Here is a 13433-nt window from a genome sequence, read left to right as displayed (position 1 = left end):
CGGAAAGCAAAAATGGGTATGTTTGAAGGAATAGTGGTTCCAACAATGTTGTATGGTTGCGAGGCATGGGCTATGGATAGAGTTGTGCACAGGAGGGTGGATGTGCTGGAAATGAGATGTTTGAGGACAATGTGTGGTGTGAGGTGGTTTGATCGAGTAAGTAATGTAAGGGTAAGAGAGATGTGTGGAAATAAAAAGAGCATGGTTGAGAGAGCAGAAGAGGGTGTTTTGAAATGGTTTAGGCACATGGAGAGAATGAGTGAGGAAAGATTGACCAAGAGGATATATGTGTCGGAGGTGGAGGGAACGAGGAGAAGTGGGAGACCAAATTGGAGGTGGAAAGATGGAGTGAAAAAGATTTTGTGTGATCGAGGCCTGAACATGCAGGAGGGTGAAAGGCGGGCAAGGAATAGAGTGAATTGGATCGATGTGGTATACCGGGGTTGATGTGCTGTCAGTGGATTGAATCAGGGCATGTGAAGCGTCTGGGGTAAACCATGGAAAGTTGTGTTGGGCCTGGATGTGGAAAGGGAGCTGTGGTTTCGGGCATTATTGCGTGACAGCTGGAGACTGAGTGTGAACAAATGGGGCCTTTGTTGTCTTTTCCTAGTGCTACCTCGCACACATGAGGGGGGAGGGGGATGGTATTCCATGTGTGGCGAGGTGGCAATGGGAATGAATAGGGGCAGACAGTGTGAATTGTGTGCATGGGTGTATATGTGTGTGTGTGTGTGTGTATATATATATATGTGTACATTGAGATGTATAGGTATGTATATTTGCGTGTGTGGGCGTGTGTGTGTGTACATTGTGTATGGGGGTGGGTTGAGCCATTTCTTTCGTCTGTTTCCTTGCGCTACCTCGCAAATGCGGGAGACAGCGACAAAGCAAAATAAAAATATAAAAAAAAATCTGAAAAAAAAATTTGGTGAGTTACAGGGTGTCAAAAAGTGAGTACATTTATTTAGGTCACTTTTAGACACCCTATACCTCACTGGTCTTTTTTCATTTTTCAAATCTGAGGAAAGAAAACAAGTTCAGTGTTACAGGGTGTCAAAAAGTGAGTAAATTTTTGGGGACACTCTGTATATGTTAATATAATTATGTTTAAGTGTCATTAAAATTCAAAATTTCATGAAATGCTTTTTTTTTTCATTTCAAATACAAATTCAACACAAGGATTAATTGAGAGTTTCATGAAAATCTGAAGCACTTGCAAAATCGAGCAAAATGCTAGAATAGAAAATATAATTGAGGTTTGAGTAGTTTTACGGTGCTTGTAAGAAGATTGCAGGATTAACCCTGTAGTCCTGTTTTGATGAAACAGAAATTAAGACCATCAATCCGAACATGGAGGGTGTGAGATGGATCAGGGCACCACTTTAAGGCTCCTCTGTTAGGACAATAGGACCACCCTTGGTGGCTGCTGTCAACAACATCAATTTTTTTCATTATTATTATACACAATTGCTATTTCCTGCATCAGCGAAGTAGCACCAGGAAACAGATGAAGAACAGCCTATCCACTCATACAAACGTATATGTATTCATGAATGCCCATATACATATATTAAGTATGTCCATATTTATACTTGCTTGCTTGCCTTCATCTATTCCTGCCACTACCCTGCTCCACAGGAAACAGCATTGCTAGGCTAATTAATCAAGTAATTACCATACGAATGCCAATATATTTATCCCAAGTGTCATCAACATTGAAAATTTCATGAAATACCACATTTTGACTTCAAATACGTATTCAGCAGAAGGATTATCATCTATATTGAGATTTTCAGGAAAATTTGAAGAACTTACAAAATTGAGCTGAATGCATTTTTGTTTAACTTTTTTTTAAATCTCATCATATGTGCTTTTAAGTGTGCTGAATGTGAATCTCTGACCAGAAATTTAACTATAGGATAAACAGTCAAGTAAGTAGCATATGAATGTTTATATATTTAACCCAAGTGTCATTAACGTCAACAATTTCATGAAATACTGTATTTTAATGTCAAGTACCTATTCACCATAATGATTAACATCTTTATTGAGATTTTCATGAAAATCTGTAGCATTTGCAAAATTAATTTTTTTAGAAAAACTGTTTTCTTTAAAATCTCACCATAGGAGTCATTAAGTATTTTGAGTGTGAGTCTGTGGCCAAAAACAATTCTAGGCTAATTAGTTAAGTGATTTGCACATACAGGGTGTCCCAAAAAAAATGTGCTCACTTTTTGACACCCTATACCTCTGAATTTTTTTCTTTTTCAAAGAAAAAAGCAAATGGGAACTTCAGTGAAGGGCACAAATGGGGAGGTGATAACAAGTAGTGGTGATGTGAGAAAGAGATGGATTTAGTATTTTGAAGGTTTTTTGAATGTGTTTGATGATAGAGTGGCAGATATAGGGTGTTTTGGTCGAGGTGGTGTGCAAAGTGAGAGGGTTAGGGAAAATGATTTGGTAAACAGAGAAGAGGTAGTAAAAGCTTTGCGGAAGATGAAAGCCGGCAAGGCAGCAGGTTTGGATGGTATTGCAGTGGAATTTATTAAAAAAGGGAGTGACTGTATTGTTGACTGGTTGGTAAGGTTATTTAATGTATGTATGACTCATGGTGAGGTGCCTGAGGATTGGCGGAATGCGTGCATAGTGCCATTGTACAAAGGCAAAGGGGATAAGAGTGAGTGCTCAAATTACAAAGGTATAAGTTTGTTGAGTATTCCTGGTAAATTATATGGGAGGGTATTGATTGAGAGGGTGAAGGCATGTACAGAGCATCAGATTGGGGAAGAGCAGTGTGGTTTCAGAAGTGGTAGAGGATGTGTGGATCAGGTGTTTGCTTTGAAGAATGTATGTGAGAAATACTTAGAAAAGCAAATGGATTTGTATGTAGCATTTATGGATCTGGAGAAGGCATATGATAGAGTTGATAGAGATGCTCTGTGGAAGGTATTAAGAATATATGGTGTGGGAGGCAAGTTGTTAGAAGCAGTGAAAAGTTTTTATCGAGGATGTAAGGCATGTGTACGTGTATGAAGAGAGGAAAGTGATTGGTTCTCAGTGAATGTAGGTTTGCGGCAGGGGTGTGTGATGTCTCCATGGTTGTTTAATTTGTTTATGGATGGGGTTGTTAGGGAGGTGAATGCAAGAGTTTTGGAAAGAGGGGCAAGTATGAAGTCTGTTGTGGATGAGAGAGCTTGGGAAGTGAGTCAGTTGTTGTTCGCTGATGATACAGCACTGGTGGCTGATTCATGTGAGAAACTGCAGAAGCTGGTGACTGAGTTTGGTAAAGTGTGTGAAAGAAGAAAGTTAAGAGTAAATGTGAATAAGAGCAAGGTTATTAGGTACAGTAGGGTTGAGGGTCAAGTCAATTGGGAGGTAAGTTTGAATGGAGAAAAACTGGAGGAAGTAAAGTGTTTTAGATATCTGGGAGTGGATCTGGCAGCGGATGGAACCATGGAAGCGGAAGTGAATCATAGGGTGGGGGAGGGGGCGAAAATCCTGGGAGCCTTGAAGAATGTGTGGAAGTCGAGAACATTATCTCGGAAAGCAAAAATGGGTATGTTTGAAGGAATAGTGGTTCCAACAATGTTGTATGGTTGCGAGGCATGGGCTATGGATAGAGTTGTGCACAGGAGGGTGGATGTGCTGGAAATGAGATGTTTGAGGACAATGTGTGGTGTGAGGTGGTTTGATCGAGTAAGTAATGTAAGGGTAAGAGAGATGTGTGGAAATAAAAAGAGCGTGGTTGAGAGAGCAGAAGAGGGTGTTTTGAAATGGTTTGGGCACATGGAGAGAATGAGTGAGGAAAGATTGACCAAGAGGATATATGTGTCGGAGGTGGAGGGAACGAGGAGAAGTGGGAGACCAAATTGGAGGTGGAAAGATGGAGTGAAAAAGATTTTGTGTGATTGAGGCCTGAACATGCAGGAGGGTGAAAGGCGGGCAAGGAATAGAGTGAATTGGATCGATGTGGTATACCGGGGTTGATGTGCTGTCAGTGGATTGAATCAGGGCATGTGAAGCGTCTGGGGTAAACCATGGAAAGTTGTGTTGGGCCTGGATGTGGAAAGGGAGCTGTGGTTTCGGGCATTATTGCGTGACAGCTGGAGACTGAGTGTGAACAAATGGGGCTTTTGTTGTCTTTTCCTAGTGCTACCTCGCACACATGAGGGGGGAGGGGGATGGTATTCCATGTGTGGCGAGGTGGCGATGGGAATGAATAGGGGCAGACAGTGTGAATTGTGTGCATGGGTGTATATGTATGTGTGTGTGTGTATATATATATGTGTACATTGAGATGTATAGGTATGTATATTTGCGTGTGTATGTGTACATTGTGTATGGGGGTGGGTTGGGCCATTTCTTTCGTCTGTTTCCTTGCGCTACCTCGCAAATGCGGGAGACAGCGACAAAGCAAAATAAAAATATAAAAAAAAATCTGAAAAAAAAATTTGGTGATTTACAGGGTGTCAAAAAGTGAGTACATTTATTTAGGTCACTTTTAGACACCCTATACCTCACTGGTCTTTTTTCATTTTTCAAATCTGAGGAAAGAAAACAAGTTCAGTGTTACAGGGTGTCAAAAAGTGAGTAAATTTTTGGGGACACTCTGTATATGTTAATATAATTATGTTTAAGTGTCATTAAAATTCAAAATTTCATGAAATGCTTTTTTTTTTCATTTCAAATACGAATTCAACATAAGGATTAATTGAGAGTTTCATGAAAATCTGAAGCACTTGCAAAATCGAGCAAGATGCTAGAATAGAAAATATAATTGAGGTTTGAGTAGTTTTACGGTGCTTGTAAGAAGATTGCAGGATTAACCCTGTAGTCCTGTTTTGATGAAACAGAAATTAAGACCATCAATCCGAACATGGAGGGTGTGAGATGGATCAGGGCACCACTTTAAGGCTCCTCTGTTAGGACAATAGGACCACCCTTGGTGGCTGCTGTCAACAACGTCAATTTTTTTCATTATTATTATACACAATTGCTATTTCCTGCATCAGCGAAGTAGCACCAGGAAACAGATGAAGAACAGCCTATCCACTCATACAAACGTATATGTATTCATGAATGCCCATATACATATATTAAGTATGTCCATATTTATACTTGCTTGCTTGCCTTCATCTATTCCTGCCACTACCCTGCTCCACAGGAAACAGCATTGCTACCCCTGCGTCAGTGAGGTAATGCCAGGAAAACAGGCAAAATATCTCTTTAATTTGTATATTTTCAGGCCAGAACACAAGTTCTTCATCACTCAAGCAGCATATGTCGTGGATTCCAAGCAACGCTACACATAGGAAATATTCGGCAGACAGCTGTTGTTGAGGGAATTCTGGGATCCCGTGGGCTACACACAAACGACAGGGGCTCAGTGATATTCCGCTTCCTCCGACAACCAGAATTAGTCCAGAATGGTGCAAGATTACTTTTTCGGCAAGGATCAACAAAAGGAATTGGTAAAGTAATACAAGTATTTGAGGAGGAACCAGATAATGTTGACATATATAATGGTCTTTTAAGATAAGCTGATTATGGTACAACGTGGTGATTATATTTGTAAGTGTAAATAGTATGTGAAGTGTTTTACAGGCATAATACAGAGAACTGTTTTTCTGAAAGTTTTGAAAAAAAGGTCTTCTTTAGTTTAATGAGTACCTCAGATATGTGGAATAGAGATTGAATACTCAAGAGAGAACTGGTAGCTTCTTTTGAATGGGTGAACATTAATTTTGTGTTTAATCAGTTAACCATTACTCAGTGCATTTCTCAGAAATTATCTAGAGAGTAAGAATGTACTGGACATTGGCTTCTATACATAATTTAGTGAAATACAGTAGTGCCTGTACACCACAAGCATTACCCTGTGGATTTGTCTACAGTGGAGTGACACAGTAGACATTGACTGAGTATTTTGGTCAAGGATTATGTCCGAACCCAGTCATTTATAGACCAATCAAATGTATACTTCAGACAAGCCACAGTGTCAAAAAGGTTGTTTGGTAAGGTGATGGTACCTTACTGAGCTTGAGTGATGGTAACCCATAATATCCAGAAAACATGGCCAGTGAGTGTAGTAGATATTCAGTACAGGCTACATCCCTTCTGTTAAGGAGTGCTTACAATGTATGGACACTGTGCACAGTACCAAGTTGTAGGCTTTGCTTGTTTGTACTCACATTTTGCTCTTTGTTACTTATCAGGTTTAGTCCCATTTGCACGTCTCATAGAGAATTATCCGAACTCCTTTCTCTTTCCATTCCACTGTCTCCATCATGATCCTGGCTTCATGCTGCCCCTTGCACAGGTTTAAGCTCCACCAGTTTCCCACGTTTATTCCAACATTCATGTTCCCATAGAGTTGCATCACTGTTTCCACAATGATCCCTCTTCCAGTACATCAGAGAATTGCCCAAGCTCCAGAATGTCCACACATAGTGACCTCTGGCTCATTATTCTTTCAGAGAATTATATTAGCTCTATTGCAGTCCCAGAGTGTTCTTGCTGTGCTGTATCTCCTAATTTGACCTCAAACCACAATACATCCCAACTCTGCTGTGTCCTCGAAGTGATTCCTGTTCTAATGTAGTTTCACAATATGTGCAGCCTTACTGTATCTTCTAAGTGATTCCCATTCCAATATGGTTTCACAGTATGTGCAGCCTTTCTCTAACCTTGCAGAGTATCACCTCAGAGTGATCTCAGCCCCTCTCTCCTAACTAGTTGTCCTGAGCCATACTGTTTACTTGCATTGATCCTGCTGAGTGGTTTTGCTTCCACTGTGCCATCATAAAACAATTTCACCCTCTTTTGCCAAAGAATAATCCTGATCCCATTGAGATATCAAGTGGATCTCAAAATTTTCATTTGAAGTAGCAAAGTTATTTCATTGTTGAATGAAGGAATTTATGTTCTAAGCATTATGTGGGAAAAGTGCTTGTTTTTGTATCATTTATCATATTTTTAAAATGTCTAATACCTTGGTGAATGATGTATATTGGACTTTACCCAGCAAACAGTTGATTATTGCTTGTAAACAAAATAGACAAAACAGCCACAGCAAACACTTGCATTTGCCATCTTCCACTGTTACAGAGCACCTGTTTCTTATTCTGCATAATTTGCAGGGTTGGGTTTTGAACCCACATTTCTCAGTTTGTAAGTGCAGGTATTAACACCAAGTACATACACTACCATTTAGCAGTCAAGCATTTCATCTTCCATTTCTTATATACAACATTCCGGTTACAGGATTGAATGTAACAAGGTTTTCTTCATTCAAGAGCATCCTCACATGTTTCTGAGTGTTAACATAGGTACTCCCAGAGTGCATAGTGACAATTCAAGAAGCATAAATTCTTAAGTTTGGCTGAAGTAAGTTGCTCATTGATTGGTCCTATGGCACCCTATGACAAATATGTAGAAACTTATTTTCGGACTTGGAAGGACTTGAGATTTTTTGTCATAAATTAAGAGAAAGAAAAAAGCAAACAACAGCATTAGTGAGTCTCTTTAATCAAAAGTTTCTCCGAACAAACTGTTCCTGTGAAGTGCAAGGACAAAATATGCCACAAACTTATGCAACCATTTAAAACTCTTGTAGTTTTTGCAATTTTCTTACCAGCTGCAAAGCTGCTGCATGGATGCACCAGATCCAGTCCCCTTCTTAAGCAACGTCAGGAGAAGTGCATTAAAGATCATTCTTGAAAGTTATCAATGGTGTTATTCCTGTGCTATATAAGGAAGTAGCCACATAGAGCTCCAACTTGCTGTATGTGCTACCTTAAAGGTTTGTTCACATCTTTTTTTCCACCATTGTCAGGGGGATGATGGGGTGCTATCCTGATGCATCTCATATTTTTGACAATCTGAGTAAGGCAAAAGCATTCTGTATTGTCCCATGTAATGACAAGCATTACGAGAGATGATTGCCTCTGAAGTTTTGCGGCTTGATGTTAACTTGAGGAAGAACAGCAAAGAGTACCATTTGATGCTTCTGGTGAATAGGTTTGACACATGTCCACTTGAGAGTTCTTTTTGTAATTCCCTATCACAGCACCCAATCCCTTTGTGAGTGCCTCTTGATACTTCTAAAGTGCCATTATCAGGTCTTGACCAGTTGTTTTGTGGATATTACAGTTAAACTGGTCTAAATATCAGCAGCCAAGATTGTCCAGCTAATGTATAGTGAAAATATCTCAAATCTTGCTAGATAAGCCAATATTTTCTACATGTTTGATGTTCTTTTTACACTGCAATCATTCATTTGATATCCAGAAACAAGAAAGGGTGCTGTTACATGAAGGAAATCTTGGTATAATTTATTGTTATCACTTGAATGTCACATGTCATCATGGGAAAACAAAACCATAGGGTGCTGAATAGTGGCAGTGATTGTATGATTTTGAATTTGAAGCTGTATATTTTGTAAATATTGGAATACCTGAAAATGTATATTCATAACATACTGCGTGGTGAATCAGTCTTTATCTTCACAAAAACTAGAAGTTAGGACAACAAGTACTTTAAGATCTTGTTTGTATTCCTCTGTAATTGATTATTCTATGAAGAGTCTTCATCTGTGCATGTATTGCTGCATTTAAGTTTGTTTTCAGATATTACTTTTGAACTTTGCATTAAACTGAGATATGATATATTTTCATAAGGCCTATGCTGATTGTAGGTTTGCATTTTATTCTTCAATCTGTTTCAGCTTTACAAAAATGGTTACTTCAGACAAACTGATCTGAATTGCTTTCGTATTAAGTTGCTGACGCTCTTATCCCAAAATCTCTTTGTCAGGTTAGGAACACCACCTACAAGAGTTCATATTTTGTTGGTCTGAAAATTGGCAGAGTATGAAAAGACTTGTCATAGACTGTATCAAAAATTAAACATTTCAACAGATCTTGTGCCGAGTTGTAATGATTTTCGGAGATAAATATCTGGCTCATCGGAAGTATGAGATTTACAATTTGATACATGCTGGCATCTAACTCAAAATATACTTTGGTTCATTCCTGTTTTATAAATAAAGCTTCCTGGAGGGAAAAGGAAAGAGCTAGGTGAATGTCTAAGCTGTTCAGCAATTTGGGTTGACTTCAAGAAGGGTTATGTTCTTTTGCACCTGTTCATTAAGACGTTTAGTTTTCTCGTCATTCATTTTTTGCTAAATAGATTCATTATATAAATTATGTTATGATTACCATCAAGCAGAAAACAGTATTGTATAAGCAGCATTATATCTTACAGCTGATTAGATGTTTGGGTCATATAATGAAGTACAGATGTTTTGTAACCACAAGCTTAGCCATTAATGGAACATTTATTTTTTTTTTTACCCATTATTCCCTTTTCTGAATAGCTGTGAGAAGATAGATACTCATCCTTTTTTCAAAACAGCTAAGATAGGGAGTTCATCAACTTTTTGCAATAATGAACCTCTTCAGCAGCCATGTAGTTTTTAATTTTGTATCTGAATGATTTACTTTGCGAGTCAACTTGCCAAAACGTTCATTGATGAATGTTTATAAAATTGTTCCAACTAGATGCACTAGTTCCAGCTGTTCAGCAACTACTGTATGTCCCTACTCTTTGGCAAATACAATAGTTCTCAGTATCATCAGTCTTCAGCATTTCATAAGAGGCATTTTGGATCTTTCTCATTAATTATGTTCTCATAGGGATAGATCAGGTGCATACAGGCATGCACTTGTGGCATTAATCACAAAACTGGTGTCCCTTTATGATATGTGCATTTCTCTTGTTTAACTACTCATTACAAAAGAACTGTGAAACAGAATTGCTCTTTGAAAGTATTTATTATATGATCTAGAGCTTCAAGTTTTCTAGATAGGAAATTTTATAAGTCGAGATGTAAACATTTTCAGTAACTATAGTGGTTGATTAACCCTTTTGGGATGGCAGTTTCTGTGAGTCATCTTCAACAGATGATGGATTTTAGCAAGCAACATCATTGCATAATTCTCACTCTAACTTGACTCCTTGTATTTGTAAATTGAGTCTTCCCTAACATTATATTCAGATTCACTCCTGGTTCCTTGACGTATATAAATATGATAACTGTTTTCATTATTCAAACCATGTATAAACATTTCTTGTACACTGCATAGTAATACATGGGCCTGAATGGGTAAGAAAGCAGTCTTTTCCCCTCTGTTATGTCTGGGTAACTCAGCCTTAATGATTTTGTTTATCTGTATCTCTCTATCTGGTGCTAGTTCCCAACTTGAACTCCCACAAGGAATTGGCCTTGGCAATAGTCTTCATAACTAGTGAACTCCAGTGCCGCATCTTAGCCTTTGGTGCCTCACCCTTAACAGGCAGAGGGCAAGTCTAGCACAGTGCTTGCAGAGGCTCATGTTTTTGATTATCAGTTCAGAAATGAGGTTGACACTAGACACATACATATTGTAAGAATCAACCTGAAAGGGTTAAATGATTATGTAAAGTGACTTCTAAGCCTTCCATCCAACTTTTAAGTTATTCAGATAGTACATTTGGGAAACATTAAGATCTGCCTAACCTTCTAAAATAGGAAAGTATTTTAACCAGCAAGGTGAAAGGATAAGGCTCTCGTATACATTAGCTTCATGAAATAAGCTGGGCTAAAACTTTATGATGTTATTCAATCTTGTCTTTTTTAAAAAATATCCAAGAAATACTGTCTTATATTATGAAAGATGTATAACACATACCTGAATGGAATCAATGTTTTTATTACGAGGCGAAAAAAATCATTCCTGTTGGAGCACTGCTTTGAAAGTTGCTGTGGAGCTGGCAGCAACCCACAGTACTATTACCAAGTCAAGATTACTTCCCAACTTGTAATGATAATTTCCATTTATCATCATTATCACTCAGATGCTTGAGTGCAGCTTGTTACTTATTCTGCGAAAGACATTGATGAGTGATTATTGACTTGAGCACAACGGAACACTTTATCATGCACCATCATAAAACGTAATCTGCCTTCATGAGTATCTGATGATGTAATAATTACATCAGAAAAAAAATTTATGTTAATTAGAAGCCAGTTGCAGTTGTCAAGACTGACAGTCATTCATGAGAAAAGATAAGCTGCAAAATCACGTTTAGTTAGAGCAGCTCAACTATTCCAACAAAGTAAACCTTTCCTCAGCAGAATTGTAACAGCTGTGTTGTCAGACACATAAAGCTAAGAATGTGTCTGAAACCAGGATATTTTTGGCCTCGATGAATTTGCTTTCTACACAGTTGTTTTTGTGAATCAAACAAAAATATACCCAGTATGATAATACAATCAAAGGGGTTCGTATGAGACCATCTTTGACATGGGGAAATAGAGTGGAAGAGTACTGGAGGGTAAGAAATGGTGGAAGAATGCATGGAATAGTGTGAGCGACAGACAACATGGATAAGTTTAGACTTTTCCCATGGCCACCCTGTAGATGGAAGTTTCTGGAGGTGTCAGATTTATAGATAAGTAGATGGACAGAGAATGCTGGAGATAAGGGCTTGAGGTTGGTTGTGGAGGAGTGGATGGAGTAAATTATTTGTTAAGCCTTCCAAAAATTATTCACTCCAGTATAAGATATTAATGTTTGCTGATGTATTTGGCCATTATATTATGCATGTTAATGTTTCAAGTTGGGTAGATCTCACTTATGCATCACATTAACAATATGAACACTAAGACTTCCTTTCAAGCTAGAGTATAAGAATCTAACATTATTTTGCTCGATTAACAGTACCAATGAAAAAGAATTATCTCTCTAAAATTTGTATCCTAAATCTTGACTATCATTTTCACAAAATATTACCCTGTCCACCACTGTTCTGTAGGAACCTCCTAGATCAACTACTCGGGTATATTTTTGTTTGACTTGCAAAGTAGTTAAGCATAGTTATCAGAGAAAAATAATATTAGATTCTTATACTACTGCCACTAATGGTTACCATATAATTAACTCAAGTTTTCACCTTTTTAATGTGCCACTTAAGTGAACTCTACCTTAGTCGAAACATTGAAATATGTAATATAATGGCCAAATACGTCGGCAAACATAAGTATCTTATACGAAGTGGATAAATATATTTTGGAAGGCTTAACAAATCACTTACTCCTTCATCACCAACTCGAGCCATTATTACCTGTATTCTCTGTCTATCTACCTATTCATATTTCTGACAAACATTCCCTCCAGGAACTCCCATCAAGGGATGGCCTTGGCAAAAGTCTAAACTTATCCATGCATGTCTCCCTCGATTACAGAATTTCACACATTCTTCCACCATCTCTATCCCTCCAGTATCCTTCCACTGTATTTTCCCAAGTCAGAGGTGGTTTTCCTCTCACACCAAACCCTTTAATAGTACTATCATACACACTCCTTGTAAACTCCTCATCTTGCATTCTTTCTACATGCCCAAACTAACCTAAAATATTACATTTCACTCTCCACAATTTGTTCCTTTTGCATTCCCTGCCATACCACATTTTCATGCCTCCCCTCATTTATTTCTTCATTCCATCTAGTCATACCATTTTAACATGAAGAGACCAACAGTTATCTGGCGTCAGACACACGAGCTTTGAATCATCTTAATTCATTATTTCATACATACATATATACATGCATACTTACTGCATTAGCTACAACCTTGTCGCATGTACTTTCATTGGTACATATCTCTGGAGGAATCTACCTTATACTGTAACCAAATATATCAAAGTCATGAATGGGACTATAATAGCTCCAAGGAAGAACTCATGTAGGAGCTGGTAAAATTAGGTGACTAATCAATAAGATGATTCAAATTCCACTTTAGAAAAACTTTTTAAATTATTATCCTGCTTGTAATGCAAAGGAGCAATCATATTATTAAAGTGGAGAACTGATAATCGTTAGTTAACACTCTGGCATTCTGTTGATGCGTACAGTTTCATTCATAAAACTTATGCTTTCATTTGTGTTGCATATTGTGTAAGAAAGAAAAAAAAATTGAGTATTGATGCTATACAAGTCATTCACTTTAAAACTTCACCAAAAATCCATTTTTTGCATCATGATGTCTCTCAGATACAAGAATAAATAACATATTACCATATTTAGTGGAGAAAATGAAAGTAAAAAAATGCTCTAAACTCACTATATTATTATGTAATGTTTACATTATGATGACTGTGCTGATTGTGGAGAATGGAATTATTATTCAATCATTCATTTTTTTTTTTTTTTCCAAAGGAAGGAACAGAGAAGGGGGCCGGGTGAGGATGTTTCTCAGAGGCTCAGTCCTCTGTTCTTAACGCTACCTCGCTGATGCGGGAAATGGTGAATAGTATGAAAAAAAAATAATAATAATAATATCTTTACCATGTTAGTGCACATGATATTATGAAACAATCATTTATGAACAAA

The 13433-nt window shown here is 37.7% G+C and overlaps 2 protein-coding genes across 4 annotated transcripts in view; one reads left to right on the top strand and one right to left on the bottom strand.

The window, feature by feature from the left end:
• LOC139762681 (GTP-binding protein 2) overlaps positions 1 to 7498 on the top strand; it is an 86646-nt gene extending 79148 nt beyond the window's left edge. For 2 of the 3 annotated variants that reach the window (XM_071687640.1, XM_071687641.1), the window contains one exon: positions 5246 to 7498. In XM_071687640.1, coding sequence (XP_071543741.1) covers positions 5246 to 5539 — 294 coding nt within the window. In that variant the 3' untranslated portion in view covers positions 5540 to 7498. The remainder of the gene's footprint in view (positions 1 to 5245) is intronic. The other variant, XM_071687639.1, reaches the window with a different exon arrangement.
• Positions 7499 to 10799: 3301 nt separating this feature from the next.
• Positions 10800 to 13433, bottom strand: part of LOC139762680 (uncharacterized) — a 168236-nt gene continuing 165602 nt past the window's right edge. The window contains exon 8 of the mRNA XM_071687638.1: positions 10800 to 10923. Coding sequence (XP_071543739.1) covers positions 10893 to 10923 — 31 coding nt within the window. The 3' untranslated portion in view covers positions 10800 to 10892. The remainder of the gene's footprint in view (positions 10924 to 13433) is intronic.

The sequence above is a fragment of the Panulirus ornatus genome, chromosome 44, assembly GCF_036320965.1.
Source record: "Panulirus ornatus isolate Po-2019 chromosome 44, ASM3632096v1, whole genome shotgun sequence".
NCBI classification, from domain to species: Eukaryota; Metazoa; Arthropoda; class Malacostraca; order Decapoda; family Palinuridae; genus Panulirus; species Panulirus ornatus.
This window is presented reverse-complemented; position numbering and strand designations above follow the sequence as displayed.